Source organism: Arvicanthis niloticus, chromosome 3 (assembly GCF_011762505.2).
Source record: "Arvicanthis niloticus isolate mArvNil1 chromosome 3, mArvNil1.pat.X, whole genome shotgun sequence".
Classification (NCBI taxonomy): domain Eukaryota; kingdom Metazoa; phylum Chordata; class Mammalia; order Rodentia; family Muridae; genus Arvicanthis; species Arvicanthis niloticus.
The window spans coordinates 134,566,225-134,582,597 of record NC_047660.1 but is presented as its reverse complement, the minus strand read 5'-3'; the positions used below and the strand labels follow the sequence as shown (position 1 = coordinate 134,582,597).

Below are 16,373 nucleotides of genomic sequence, written 5' to 3'. Positions count from 1 at the left end.
TTTACATAACTTTTAAAAAAGAGTTTATTTATTTGTTTGTTTACTTATTATATGTGTACAAGTGCTCTATTTGTATATACAACTGCATGCCAGAAGAGGGCATCAGATCCCAGGATAGATGGTTGTGAGTCCTGTGTGCTTGTTGGGAATTGAAGTCAGGACCTCTGGAAGAGCACAGTGTTTCACCACTGAGCTATCTCTTCAGCCCCTACATGACTTTTTTTTTTTTAAACAATTAGGCCCACCTTTAATAACAGCTAAGACAATCCTGAAGATCTCTGAAGAATTCTAAAAGGTGTTGTCTTAAAATCTTGATGTCACTAAATTTGCTGTCTTCAACAACTGTTTATTGCCTTGTGAGAGTCACCAATGATGGTGGTGTGTGTGTGCGTGTGTGTTATCAGAGACACTCCTGATCATGAGTTAGTATAGGGCACAAGCCCTTGCTGCATAACTAATACGTTTTGAACCTATGCCTGTCTAAGAAGAGGCCTCCTGCCCAGGACATGAGGTCACATGAAATGAACCCTAGAAATACAATTGCTTCCTCTGAGGAACACGCTGTGCTTCATGGTAGTGTCCTATAAATTAACATTAATGAAATCTTATTGTTAAAAACCATAGTGTGCTTTTTTTTAGTATAACATAAATGTTAATATTTTTAGCATTAAAATCAGCTTTCTTTCTTTTCACTTCTTCTTCATCTAGGTTGGTATGGTCTTACTGTTCACTAAAATGTCTAAAGCATGAACAAATTAGTGTCGTAGAAGTTGGCTTTGAAATGGTTGGAGCAAAATCCCATGTAACCCTATAAAGCATTAGCATCCTCATCTTATCATCACCCTCCTGTAGAGAGGGTGTAGTCATTTATTCAGGAGCTTCCAGAAGCCACTGGCAGGGATAGTACTGGAACTCCGAGTCCCAGGGCTGCCTTTGCTCAGTGACACCAACATTGTGTCATGTGGCTTGCTCTTTGGAGAATAGAAATAGAATTCAATTGACCTTGGCATTTTGAAGAAACAGTTATTTAAATGTAGAATTATTTTTAAAGGCACAATTGTGGAATAAAGAAACATAGGAAAAAATCTCTACCACTTATTGTTCTGTTTGTTTTGGATAAACAAATCAAATAATAGATTGGACATTTTAGACTTGGTGTGGCTGGCAAGATCTAGATTAAAGTTATGCATCATTAACTTATAGAATGGATTTTTTTTTTCAGCAAAGTAGAACAGTTGAAATTCATGGAAGCACACAGGTTTACCTTAAGTAACAACCTTTCCCTCTGCCCCGCCCCTGTTTTTGAACAGTAATCACACAAACAGCAGGTTGATCTAGTAACCCTAGTAAAAGTTGGAAAGCCATTTCAGAAAGCGTAGTAGTATCTATTAATTCTTGAAACTTAATGATCTCTCTCTCTCTTTTTTTCTCTCTCTCTCTCTTCACACACACACACACACACACACACACACACACACACACGGAGGGGGTTGCGGTGGTGGTGGTATGGGTACCCACACATAGTGCCCAGGTGTTCCTGTTCCGTAGTTGCATATGCCACCAATAAGTCTACTGAGGACAGATGCTTTCAAATATAGACCCCTAGTTGGACCTAGGTAAGTTTTAGCACTGTAGGTGGATTTTTGTAGATTCTAACTTGTGCTGAGTCCAAGGATAGTCAGAAGAGACAACCTAACTTTGGATGACCACTTATCACAGGGCTGCTTTCTTTTAGTCCATCTTTCTCTTCCTGACAGTATCCCTCCCCGACACCAGTGCATCTTATCTGGTTTTCATTTGCATTTCCGTTGAGGCAGTGTCTCCTACCAGATCGAAGGTTTGTAAGCAGGGTATGGGTTGTTGAACAGGGTTCTTAACCCTCTACTCCGTAGCTGACATTGTAAGGAAGTATTGCAGTGCTTTCATGGAGCCCTTCCCTATGGTCACATGCTTAATGACGACTTTAATTAAGGAAAATTATACTCAAACAGTGTCTTGATTTTTAAAAATAATCTTTAAATATTTGTATATATATTTAAATTTTACAAGTTGAAACTATTATTGTTTTATTAAATTATAAATGTTTTATATAAAATATATAAGGGAAAGAAAATGATTACTGATTATTCATTTCTCTATAAATTTGTGGAAATTATTTTAAAAAAGATTCTGCATGCCACAATTCAAGTATTTGCTTTTACATTTGGAAAGCATATAATATAAATAGCCATTTGAGGTATACTAGTTTGTGTTTTAACTAAAATGCTCAAATACCAGCTCATTTGCAACATAAAAAAAATCACAGGCTATTCTGTTGTTTCAAAGTGTAACTGCAAAAAATACTACCAGATAAGTATCCAGAGTAATTGATCAAGCAATGGACTGGAGCCTCAGCCCAGGGAACCTGAATTCAGTTTCAGGCACCTGTATGGAGATTCACAACCCACTGTGACTATAGCTCCAGTGATCTAAAGCCTCTGGCCCGCACCTGAACATGTGTGTGTACATAATCACACACACACACACACACACACACACCATTACAATAAAATAAATCTTTAAAAAAGAATTACCAAGTAATATCCTTTTCAATATTAAGTAAATATATGATTATTTATTCATTTATTTACTTACTTACTTGAGACAAAGTCTCTACTGTGAGCCCCAACCTGGTCTAGAACTCACAGCAGTTCTCCTGCCTTAGACTTCCAAGTGCTAGAGTTGTAGGCATGGCTTACCTTGCTGGCTTTGTGACAGTTATCTTCGTTGCCATAGATAAACGGTTGTGTTAGTGGGTTGTAGTGACACACCCCTTTGATCTAGGGTTGAGAAAGAGGGAGGGAGATCGTGAGTTTAAGACTATTCTAAAGGACATGGTACGATCCCATTTCAGAGGGGCGAAAGGTAAAGGAGGAAGAGGGGGCACTCGGTTGCATTGCCACACACCTTTTTGGTTTGCCGTGTTGTTTCCAGGTTGTAGTTACAACAAGGACAGCTGCTGATGACTTTAGCACCCAGTATGTTTTAGATGGCAGTGGCCACATACTTTCTCAGAAGCCTTCACATCTTGGTCAAGGTAAGTGTACTCACTTTGTGTTTGTGTGTGTGTGTGTTTGTGTGTGTGTGTGTGTGTGTGTGTGTGTGTGTGTAAAATTTAAGAAATTTAAGAAAAAGAGTTTTGCCTTGATTTTAAATAGCATTTTGGGTTTAGTCTTGATAAAGGCTGGTTATCTTTCAAGCAAGCATTCAGCCTTTCTCCATGACTCTCTTAAATGCAGAGTCATCCTCCAGAGGAGCACAGTGAGACAGGGTGACTCAAGGTGACTACCTTAACAGCAAGTATTGTTTTACTGAAGCACCTAAAACGTCATTGATTTGTCATAGACTGTAGTACCGAGATGATTAAATACTTTAAAAGTATTTATTGATGAAAACGTTCATACAGAGGCATAATTGTTGCCCAGCTTCTACAGCTAACCAACTTGCAGCTGAAGTCTTATCTGACAGCGTTTCCACTTCTCTACTCTCTTATTCTCAGATAAATAAATATTTCAACTATTTATTAGTTTTTATTGTTTTACACACATCTCTGTAATTCTATTTTGTATATTTTTAAGTTCTTCTAAAAACTAATTCTAAGGTAGAAACAGACTCTTTAGTATGAGTTCACAATATCCGGTCATCATTTCTTTTCCCAGCAGTGGTTGGTTACAGTGGTACCAGTGTCAAAAGTGGCTCCTCGACAGAATCTGCAAGGGACCTGTGGAATATTTGTTGTTTGCCTTCTCACATCTAGAATGTTAATTTTAATTTAATTTTATGCTCCTGTTATAGTTGATGAACATAATACATGGTTTGTGGTTTCATTGCTCTCATTTTAATGCTAAATTACTGTTATTTACTTTTTAAAATGACTTTGATCTTTACGAAATTTATTTTCTTAATTCTGATAAATCCTCTCACTCTGCCTGTAACTTTGGAAATTGTCAGCATAGTTAGGGATTACTTTTGCTTATTAGATATTTGCATTTTTGGATGCACAGACGAAAAAGAATTAATAGGAAATCCTAAGAAAATATACTCATTCATATCTCATGTATTCATAAGTCAGTAAATGTGAGCTCATCTATAATCACGACTTAGATATCTAATAAATATTATATACTTCAGTTAAAGTAATACACATTATCTGTTCAATATGTGATGTGTTAAACAGAGATAAGCCTTTATTTTATTTTTTTATGTAAGTGTCTTCCCTGTTAAGATGGCCTCTGGATCTTGAAAGTTCAAGTCAGAAAAGCACCAGAGCCATTGAGTCCCCCAGTCAAGGACTTTGAAGTAGCCTAGTCACCTTATCAAACTTAAAAGTATTTTTATCTCAGTGTTTGCCAGTCTGATCTGGGTGGCCAGTGGCTCTGTATCACTCATACTTCTCATGCTTTTCTGTATTCATCTCCATGGGAACTATGAAATAACAATCCTTACGGAAGGACTCCATCTGATCTTTGCCCTTTCACTGGTTGATTTCTTTTTTTTCTACTGACGTCAGTCTTCTCCCTTCTGTAAGTTACATTAGGTATGCATGTTAAGGAAGTTGTGTAGTCAGTAAGGGCATCTTATTTTCATTAGATTATTTCCTAACTCAGGAAACAACACACTTGAAAGGTCACTAGTTACAAAACCACTATGACTTTGTAACTCACTTTTTCCACCTAACTATATTCGATTGCTTAGGTAACAACAACAAAAAAACCCAGAGCCTTAATTTCAGATTGTTCTAGATAGGCAAATTATACAAGTCTGTGTATAGTAAAAGTGAACTTGCAGTTACGCTGCTTCGTGTTGATGGTTTGTGAGCGACTGAATCGCAGACTCACATTTCACCAGCTGTCATTAGCTTCCATTTAAATGTTTTCTATGTAAGATAAAACTACAGTTCAACCATCCTAATTTATACCTGTGCATTTAAGGTTCTTGTAGATTAATCTCTGCTGTGCTATGAACATCGTTAGCATTTACTCTTCATCTCATCTGGTCAGATGGCATAACTGTAGGTGCAGTGACAACCTTTCAATCAGACACTGGAAAAGTTGTACATATTTAAAAGTTATTTACTGAAAATTCCTTTTCTGTTTTTTGGATATAGATATAATTTGTTTTATAGATTGTTTTGGCCATTTAAAGTTATTTATGATTTTAATAAAATGTTATTTTAGTTGTTCTTCCCTTCTTTTCATCACACTCTCAAACATTATACCTGAGAGGCCTTTTAAAAAAAATTATTTTTAATTTATGTGTGTGAATGTGTGAGTGTGTCTGTACTTTTATCTATGTCTGCCACTTTTGTATGTATTTTTACAGAGGCCAGGAAATGATGTCTGTTACAGGCAATTGTGAGTCACCTGTTGTAGGTGCTGGGAACTGAATTCTGGTCCTCTGCAAGACCAGTACAGTCATTTTTCTTCACCCCTCTGCAAAGCAGAACAGCATTCTTGATCAAGAGGATGCAATAAACACAGAAGTAGAGTAAGCACACACTGGCAGGAAGTGCACTCTGAAGAGCAAGCACACTGGCAGGAAGTACATATAGTTTTTATTCTAAGGCAAGTAGTGTCTTTATCTTCTCCCCATTGACTAGGGCCACCTACAGTCTTTATAGTTGGTGATTTGCAAAGAATTGTACAAAGGAAGTGAAGGAATGCAGAAAAGAGTAATTTTTCAATCTTAACCACTGAGCTTCTCTCCAGCCTCTATTCCTGCTTTCCTTTAAAGAAATAGAATAACTCTCCAGCTTTCAAGTCTTAAGGGTTACTGCGTTATTCATAGTATTCATATAGTCTTATGTCCCCTAGTTTTATGCTTCTAGGTTGATTTATTCTCCAGAACAAATACTTTTGAAAGGAATATACTTATACCTTGTGAGAAACCCTTGCCATAGATTACCGCTCCGTGGAATTGTACATGGACTGCAGTTTTATGTTTCTTAAGAGAATAGTGGGACTTTACTCATTAGTTTAGAACACTTTGTGACAATTCAGCACCCTGTCTTCATAAGTGGCATAATATAGGGTCATGTAAAAATATAATAGCATATTGCAGGCTTGCAGGTTAATTCTGGTGTTTGAAGAATGTGCTAAAGCTAGGGAGCTGAGCAGTTCTCTTGTAAAATACGATAGTGCACTGGGGCCTCCTTCGTCTTAGCCGGTATTACTTGGTATCTGTATTTTTAAGGATACATATTTCATTTGAAATTTAAAAAGTTCATTTTATCTGCAAGTTTTATTAAAACATTACTTTAAAATTATTAAAATCCTGTGATTCTTAGCTTATTTGGGCTCTTTTAAGATGGAAAAGTAATTTATGAATGTATGTGTTAGGTATAATATTAGGTATTTAGAGCATACTATCTATCTAAAAGTCAACAAATAATATTTTGTTTTCATAAACAAAATTCTTGGGTATTGATTTTTGCCTTCCTTCCTTCTCTTTTGTTCATAGTTATAGTAGATGTCTTTATACTCACATTTAGGAATTCAAAGATTAGTAAGAAATGGATAAGTCAATAAGTAATGACAGTAATATGAAACCACTACACCTAGAGCGTGGTCAGTGAGATTTTCAGAGAGCATAGCATTTGAGTTGGAAGCTCATGGGTAGAGGGTAAGGAGAAAAAGGATAGGAACCTTCAGCCAGAGAACCATGTATGGAGAATAGACCATTACTCTGTAGCCATAAAGAGGAAAAAAACCTACAATTAAAAAAAAAAAACTTGCATTTTTTTTTAATTTATTGAAGAATTGTGTCATGGAAAAACTTACATAAATTAAGCTCAAGAGAAAGAGTATCCTTTCCTGCACAAGAAGTAACTGATGACCACATGCTCTGCTGCTGGCAGGATTAACTGAGATTGCATGTGTAGCTGCATAACAGAGCTGCCTGCTATAGAAGGTCGTGGGAAAACCATCAGAATTTCACATAGCCACCTATGGCCTGAACTGGCCGGCTGAAGTGTATGACTCTCATACAGAGCTCATTCGCTTACATACAGGACTTTTGCTGATTGAGCAGTGCTGAAGAAAGTTGACTGGACTGTACAAAGAACTTTCAGACTCACTAGAGGAAGAGGATTAATTCCATCGTCAACCTACAGTACAGGTTACTACTGGTTCCTGTTTGACAGGAACCCAGGAAATATGACGATCTTCAGCAACTGTGGTTCTTTTATGCAAATCAAATAAAAGCCTTAAAGGACACGATCAAGGGAAAGTAGGAGCTATCACCAAAAGAAAGAAAGGGCAGCAGAAGCAGATGAGCAAAATGAGAACCTCTAGGAAGAACTATTTGAAAAAAAGTTTTAAAGTAAATCTTGCATCATTAAAAAAAAAAAAAAAAGGTGGGAGCTAAATGCAAACTTTGGAAGAACCAAATGAAAATTCTAGAAGTATAAAACTCCTATATCCAACTACTCACTAGATGGGTGACATAGTTAAGATCTCTACTGTCCCTTTTGTCAAAGGCTTGTTCACTAGTAGGAGGGTCTTTCAGTCATTAGACATTAGGTACGCCTTGCAAGAGTCTACTGGGACCACTTCCCTTCCTCTCTCTTTACATCCTAGTTGTCAAGACACAAGTTTTCTTGGTCATATGCACCAAGATGCACAGGTCACTGTAGGTCCCAAAGCCTGGTGCCAGCTGATGATAATTAAAAACCTCCAGCTAAGAGTTGAAGTAAATGTTTTATTGTTTTAAAGTTGATTGGCTTAAGCATGTTGGTATGGTCATAGACAATCCCCTATCCTAGAAAGTTAGTGATGAGAGGTGGGGGTGGGACAATCATCATCACTGTGCCAGGTGACAGTGACAAGTTTTAGAACTGGTTCTTTGCAGGATTATCCTAGATGAAGTGTAGACTGTTGTAAGGAGTGAAAACCAGATGGTGATAGAAATATGGACAGTCAGGCTGGAGGCATACCTTGGCAGTTAAGAGTACTTACTGCTCTTGCAGAGGACCTGAGTTCTCACCACCCATATGATGCTCACAACTGTTCCTGTAGGTCAGTGGGCTGTGAGAAGCAGCTGGGTGCTTGGTCAAGCCTAAGTCTGGAACCACAGACCCTTATAGGACAGCAGTTTTTTGGCTCTGTTTCCGGGCCCTGGTTCTTTTTATTCAGCTTCAGCCCTCCACAGCCCCTTCCACGGAGAGGTCTATGGCCATCAGTCAGGAGGAACAGTGCCTCAGGCTCTCCCACATGCAGATGAGGTATCTCCAAGCTCTCAGACCAAGCCAATAGGGGTTATCTGCTGCCAGACCCTAACCCACCCTGAAACTGTATATAAGAGCTCTATTCAGGAGAAGTAAAGTGCTCAAGAATTATCCTGGTGTCCGAGAGTTTCTGTCACAGGAGCTGTAACACTTGGGGAGAGATCTGCTCTCCTGGAACCTGCCTGGGACACCAAGCTGCCTCCTTGCCAGCCAGCCGGCTTCTTATCAACCCAGCCCAGGCTGGGGCTGCTCAGCACGGAGAGAGTGACCCGGCAGCGACAGCGGAGAGAGAGCAGAGGCAGCAGCAGGGGCAAGCAATCTCCCCTCCCTGCTCATACTCTGTGCTCTTTGGCCCGGACCTCCCACACCAGGCCGGGCTGGAGACTGGCAGACACTGGAGACATGGCCAGAGGCAGCAGCAGAGACAGTAGCAAACCCTTCCTGCTCTCACCCTGTCCCCAGCCAGGAGATCGTCATGGGACGCCCTCCAGAACAAGGGGCCCACATGTTGCAAAGACCCAGTGCTTTCCTCTGGCCTCAGATACCTTTATTCACCTACATATGTCCATCTACAGACACACATATACTTGTAATTTGATACAAAAAAACCAAAATACATAGGAAAGATGGTGATCATGTAGTTTCAAATGGAATTCTTCATTGGCGGTTGAACTTAATACCACCTGTGCAACACTCTGGCAGACTTTGGTTTCATTATTCTCATGCCCTGATATTCTGTGAGGAGTTCAGTAGTGGTAGAGAAAAATTGAAGGAAACACAGATTTCAGGCAGTGACTTGAGTATTACTGGAAACTTTTAGCTATATTTACAGTGAGAATTGATAACAAAATGAAAGAAAAATTGTAAAATTTGTGGTATGGCACAAAAAGCAGAATATTGAAGTTTTTGTCTAGAATGTCATGGTCACTGGAAAGGTTAGCACTGATTAAAAAGCCAGCAGCCCAGGAAGACTCTTAAGAAATCAACAAGACAGCAAAGGAAATTTCAAAGGCTTCTCAGGGCTTTTTAGAAAGGCCCTAGGGGCCTTGTTCACTCTCACTGCCCAAAATCCTGTTGGCAAGGCATTAAGAAGCTCTTATGGCTGTGAAGTCCCAGGGACAGCTTGTGCTGTAGCAAACCTTGGCAGCCATGTGATGCTGATTTTATTATTTTTTTTTTTAATGACACAGGATGCAGGAGTTACAAGGGTCACAGAAGTACCTCCTAAGATTTCAGAGGAAGGTTTTAGGAGTTGTACTAGTCAGGGTTCTCTAGAGAAACAGGACTGATAGGATGATAGGATATATATATATATATATATATATATATATATATATATATATATATATATATACACACACACACACACACACACACACATATATTTAAAGATGCCAGGGATAGAGAATGCAGTTTCAGACAGAAGGCAGAATGATGGTGTTTTAAGCATTGATCATTTCTAAGGAGAAATAAAACATTTGGAAGATGCATCCTTGAATGGGATATTTTGAGATGATTCTACAAGCATGTAATACTTAGACATGCTCATAGAGACATGGAGGTTGATAACGGAGTTAGTGTACATGGGTTGGGAAAGAGCATGTACAAAGGCTCTGAGGCAGAAACAAATCTGATATGCTAGAGGAATGGACAAAAGGAGACTGTAGGGAGGGGAGTGAACATGGGCCAGGTTATGAAGGGTTGGTTGTGTTTTCTCCTTCATTATCTCTCAGTTTGTTTCAGTTAACTTGTGTTACCAATAAGTGTTCAAAATATCAAGCCCTAAACTATTCCTTTAGTATCTCTTTCATATCACTAATTCTTATTGAATTATCACATTAACTTTTAAGATTTGTTGTCTACCAAATTTATTTTCTTTTTAAAAATACTTATTATTTTGTTTGAGAATTTCATACATGAATATATATATATATAATTTTTAGTCCTCCAACTCTTGTGTTTCTCCTTCTCAACTTCATGGTCTCTTTTATGTGCATGTCCACTACTGAGACCATTTAGTGTTGCTCATATATATATGTTTAAGGCTGACCACTAGGGTTTATATAATCCAACACAGGGCTTATTTCAGAGGAAGACTGATTCTTCCTCTTAATAGCCATTGATTGCCCATAGTTCCTATCTAGAAGTGGGACCTGGTGAGATTTCCCTAGTGTGGGTTCATGTTATCATTGTGTAGGTCTTGTTTAGGTGGCCTATTGTTAAGATTTCATAGGGACAACTCTCCATCATATATACAAGACACTAATTTGCAGCAGACATCCTAGTACTTAAATATCTTTCCCCTCCTTTCCTGCAATGTTCCTTGCACCCTAAATGTAGGGGTTATATTGTAGATGTTTATCAATTGAGAATGGGTACCCTGTAGTCACTTTTTTGCACTTTGACCAGTTATGTGTTTCTGTGCTAGTTCCCATCTGCTTCACAAAGAAGGTTTTTGTTGAGATTTGAGAGCTATTCTTATCTGTGAGCTTAAGGATAGGCATTTAGAATACATTTTTGAATTGTGCTGGTTTAAGGATGTGGCACTAGTAGGTTCTCTTCTCGGATCCATGACATTACTAGCCACAGTTAGTTAGCTAGGTTTACAGTACCAGGCATGAGTTAAGTGGGCCTTAAGTTAACTAGGTGTCTGTAAGTTCCAAGCTATAAGTGCTCTTATTGTACCGTTGAGGATATATTACCCTGCTGGTCATAGGTTTTATGCATCGTAGGACTTTCAGTTACCTTGATCCTTTGGAAGCTTGCAAAGGTGATTTGAGAGCTAGTCCAACAGAGGATGCTTTCAAATCAGTTATATCTGTATCCTTCCAACTTGCCAGTCCAAAGTGTAGTGTCTTAAGCAGTGGAATCTTATCTTCAAGGTCTGAGAGGCAGCCATGGGCTGAAGCAATAGTCTATATTGTTTGGGAATCTCTTGGACTCCCTTGACCATGACTCAAAGACAGGTTGCTCATGGCTGGCGCTAGGGCTAAGTGAAGCTATGCCACCTAGAGTGATAATGCTCCCCCACCCCTAGAGCCATAGACTATCCAAGTTCATTTCCTTACCTTCTCTTGTCATGAGAGCTTTATCCCAAGGTAATAGTCATTTGGTTAGAGTTCAGTTTCCACTGTTTTCATCATAAATAATTGGGTGATGAATTCTTGCTAGGCTAAATAGGTCTTCATTTCCTCCTATTTATGTCTGGAATACAAATGTTTGTTTCTTTAAGTTTATTCTATTTGTTTTCTTTAAGAAATAATATTACCGATAGGCCTCTGCCATTATTGGCTGAAATACCTGAAAAAATTGTATACTTTTACCACATCCTTTCTTTTTACACTTCTTGAAGCTTGTTGTCTTGGCACAGATTCTGAATAGTTAGCATGAAAGGATTCGGCTATCGACTTAGTGTTTTATTGTTGTGGCCAAACAGTAACCAAAAGCAACCTGGAGTACAAACAGCTTATTTTGTTTACATGTCCACATCATAGTCTCTCATCAAAGGAAGTCAGGACAGGAGTTGAAGGCAGGATTCTGAAGGAAGAAGCTGAGTTGGAAGCCATTGAGAAATGTTAACTAGTTTGCTTCTCCAGGTTTGCTCAGTTAGCTTTCTTATATACCCATGACCCAAGGGTGGTACAGTGGGTTAGGCCTCCCACATCAATCATTCATTAAAAAAATACACTACAGACTTGCCTGTAAGCAGTCTAATAGAGGCATTTTCTTAACTGTGTTTTCTCTTTGTAGATAAGCCTAGGTTTGTGTCCAGTCAATGAAAATCTAATCAACACAGGTATATCTCCTGCCTGCCCTTTACCTCACTTCATTTGCTATCTCTATTCCTGCCTCCCTTTGCTTTATGAAAAAATAGAATTGTTTGATAGTTCAAGATGGCCTCAAATTCAATGATGCTCCTGCCTCAGCCTCCTAAGTGCTGAGATTTCAGGCTTATATAACCATGCTCACTTCAGGTGGATTGGTCTCTAATCAGTTTATAGACAAAAAGTAGAGAAAGTAGTGTTGTTCAATAGGATGAGTGTTTACAAATGATGTGATTAAGAACAACTGCATGTAGATTATGTTTATGTTCAGTGGTGCTGAGTGTGTGTGTGTGTGTGTGTGTGCGCGCGCGCGTGCACGTGCGCACGCAGGTACACTTATTTGGCTCTGTGACTGCATATGGAGGTCAGAGTTCAGTATTATTAGGTATATCAGGTATATTCCCATTTCAAGACAGTGTCTCTTACCAACCTGCAGCTCACAGTTCCTAGTAGACTGGCTGATCAGTGAGTTCATTGGGATCCACCTGTTCTACTTGCCTTATGCCACTATGTCAACCATTTCTGTGGTTTCTGCAGATCCGAACTTAGTTCCCCATGTTTGCATAGCAAGCTCTTTACCTAGTGAGTTATAGTTTTCACGCTCTGAGTTCTTTTCTTTCTTTTTTTAACATTTTCTAATTTAATAAAATTTTACATATAATATATTTTGATTATATTCTTTCCCCTCCCTCAGATCCTCACCTGTGGGGCAACTGAAATGGTGTTAACAGGCAAAAACTGGGAAGGTTGAGCAGATTCAGAAACCTGAGTAAATTCTTATTTCTGAGAATAGTAGGAGTTTCATCTAGTCCCTACTTGGTTTCTGTCCTGAAGCACGTGACCACAACACCCCACATAAGGATCATGACAACTAGTCACATAGCACAGAGTTCTCCATGCTAATGAGGTATCTATATGGGCCCTGAAGTTTTAGCCAATAAGCTTCTCTTCCCAGACATTCTTTCCTGAAAAAGTTATTTAATCTCTCTGGTCTACCCTGAGTAACTGGCGTGCACCCATTTTCCACGATGAACAATGAATAAACAGTTTGGACAAGCAAAGACTATTTCTCATCAAGAACCATTGTGGGGGGAAGCCTTTGTCTTACAGAGCCATACCACCTAAGTCTCCCACAGAAGGGCCCTCTGCCCTCCAGACACAGAGACTTACCTCTGAACTAAGCCAGAGTTTCCCCTTTTCCCAGGGTCCTGGGCTTACTACTGTCCCAAGAGACCCCCTCATTCCTGATTCCACTCAGTTTCCAGTGGCGACTGGACACCCTGGAGTTTGGGAACCCTGCCTCCTCAACCTCAGCCTGTCTCGTTTCTCACCTGTTAGTAGCCTAATGCCTCTGCATTTTGTTTTGTCTGCCTGCACCGCAGCAGCGAGGCAGAGCAGGGACCCACACTCCTCACCTTCCTACTCACCCAACTTCATGTTTTGTTTCCCCTCTCTTTTTATCAAAGAAAAAAATTTAAAAGGTCAAAACAGACAAACAAATAGCTAGTAAGACATCAAAACAAATAAGCATACAAAAAATTTATTATCAAATTTGTTTTGTGTTGGACAATTATTCAATGGAAAAGGCCTGCCCTGGAATGCAGGTGATATACCTAGAGACATTGTACTGGAGAAGGCTGATTTTCCTATTCCCAGAAGATATCAATTGCAAATAGCTTCTTGGTTAGGGATGGGACTTTGTGTTCACTTTCCCATCTCCATGCTGGGAATTGGTCTAGTTTGAATCTGTACTGATTTTATATCCTGAGATAGTCTTTCTCTGTATCAGTCCTGTCGAGTCTGGAAGACACTGTTTCCTTAAAGTCACCCACTACTTCTGTCTTTTAAATCTTTTCACCTTTTCTTCTGCACACATGCCTGAGCCTTCAGGGAAAGGGGTTTGATAAAGACACACATTTAACACTGAGATTCCAAAATTCTTACTCACTTGACATTGTCCAGTTGTAGCCTCTGTGTTAATTACCATGCACTGTAAGAAGAAACTTCTCTAATGAGGGTTGAGCTCACTGATCTATAGTATAACAATAAGTCATTAGGAGTCATCTTCTTGCCATGTCCTTATAGTAGAATGTGATAGTTTATACATGCTTGGCCCAGGAAGTGGCAGTATTAGGAGTGTGGCCTTGTTGGAGTTGGTGTGCTACTGTGCATGTGGGCTTAAGACCCTCACCCTAGGTGCCTGGAAGTCAGTCTTCCACTAGCAGCCTTCAGATGAAGACGTTGAACTCTCAGCTCTGCCTGCACCATACCAGCCTGGTTGCTGCCATGCTCTTGCCTAGGTGATAATGGGCTGAACCTCAGAACCTGAAAGCCAGTCCCAATTAAATATTGTCTACATAAGACTTACCTTGGTGATGGTGTCTGTTCACAGCAGTAAAACCTTAACTAAGACATAGAATAATAAGGGTAGATTGTAGGCTTAGCTTGTTCAGAACCTACTTTTAATAAGTTTTCTTAAATATTTTAATACACCTTGTATCCCACCACCCACCACAGGTAGTAGAAAGGAAAGGGTAATACAGCAAAGGAGGCTGTGGACCTGTTTAGAAATACTTCTTTAGAGCAAATCCAGTCTGTATTGTCAGGATATCAGCAGCTCAGTTCACTTACAAACACCATTCACAAATCAGCAATGGCAGGATAATCCAGAAGAAACCGCAAAGCTCTGCTAATCGGAAGTGGCCAGAAGCCACTGGAACACCACCGGAAGTTTTTTGGTGCATTTTTGTCTATAAAGCCATGACAAATGATGACCAACAAAGAATGATAAGGTAAAGACTAGCAAAGCCCAACAATGATCAGCAGAGAATGGCAAGGCATGCCAGTACCACCCAGTGCCATCTCCTGTCCATTTGCGCTGTCTTTATCCTTTCCAAACATTATGTGTTCTCACAAGCATCCACTCCAGCCGCACACCACAAGCCCCTTTTCCATGCTGGCTCCAGAGAAACACATGTGTCTGTTCTTAGCAAAACATCTTCTCATAAGGCAGTTTCCAGAAAACCCTCACATATCACAACTTTGTCTTCAAAGAAACCAGAAATTTCCACTTCATATCCCCCTTTCTGTTTAAAAGATGTCTTTTTATCTAACATCAATTTACACACAATAGAAACAATTATAAGAACCATAGAACTAGTACTTTACATCACACTTTAAACAAGCAGCTTATATACAATATAGTCAAACAATAGTCTAACAACAAACCCTTAAATTTCTGTCAGTATATAATAACTAAGCAAAACAACCTTAAATTTCTGTCAATATACAATAATTAAACAAAACAATCTACCACCCCAGATGATAACAACCATAACACATCAAGTAACTAAATCCACCCACCCTAATTTAAGGGATTGAGAATTGTGGTGAAGAATCCTGTTTTGGAGCCCAAGGGGGAAAATGGTTATTTTTTAAAAAGCTAGCTGTAGCATTTTTTTTACCCAGTTTCTGTATTATCCAGTCTCAGAGTTGTCTGTCCAATCTCTGTGTGATCGATCACTTGGGCTAGCCCTTTTTAAGTTGATTTGCATGCATATTTTAGAGAAATCAGTAACTGAGACAAGTCTGTGAGAGTGAATCACCTGGGCTGTTTGCTTTGTGAAAACATTCACCTCTCAGCTGGTAAGAGGTTTTCCCTGGTCAGATGTAATCTTTTTGTTGGTACCCATATTTTTTCATTCCCTGTAGATATATAAGCATAACCACGTCCACATCTTAAAAGTATTGCAGGTATCCATTCTAATGTCAACAAATCCTTATGATATATTGTTTAGCTTAGTTTCTCAATTTTTTTAAGAACCCGGTGGTCAGCTGCTATTGTTCCTTTTTCACCAACATTAAGAATATCGAGTTAACAAAGTATTGTGTAGTCTGTCCCTGGGGGTGTTTGCTATGGCTCTTTCTATAACTGCTTGTCCTATGAGATTGTGTGGTACACCAGTAACATGCTTTATTGTAATATGCAAAGAATTACTTTGTTTTATTGGAGACATAAGCAGAAGCATTGTTTTAATTTGTGCAGGAATCCCCATAATTGCCATTATTTCTAATAAGTGTATAATTACACAATCAGTGCTTTTTTTTTTTTTTTTTAAATTAAAGCAGTTGCCCATTGAAACCCTGAGTACATGTCAACTGAATAATGTATACACTTTTGCTTTCCAAATTCTGCAAGATGGAAAACATCCATCTGCTGATGTCATTTCTTTTGGTACCCCCTAGGGTTAGTACACCAGGTAATGGAATTTGGCTGTATAGAGAAG

At 39.0% G+C, this 16,373-nt stretch overlaps 1 protein-coding gene across 4 annotated transcripts in view; it reads left to right on the top strand.

Moving 5' to 3' along the window:
- The window catches only part of Pms1 (PMS1 homolog 1, mismatch repair system component), a 95,016-nt gene that overhangs the window by 14,454 nt on the left and 64,189 nt on the right, over positions 1-16,373 (top strand). For all 4 annotated transcript variants that reach the window (XM_034498848.2, XM_076931943.1, XM_076931944.1 and 1 more), the window contains one exon: positions 2,974-3,076. In XM_034498848.2, the coding sequence (XP_034354739.1) occupies positions 2,974-3,076 (103 nt within the window). The remainder of the gene's footprint in view (positions 1-2,973; positions 3,077-16,373) is intronic.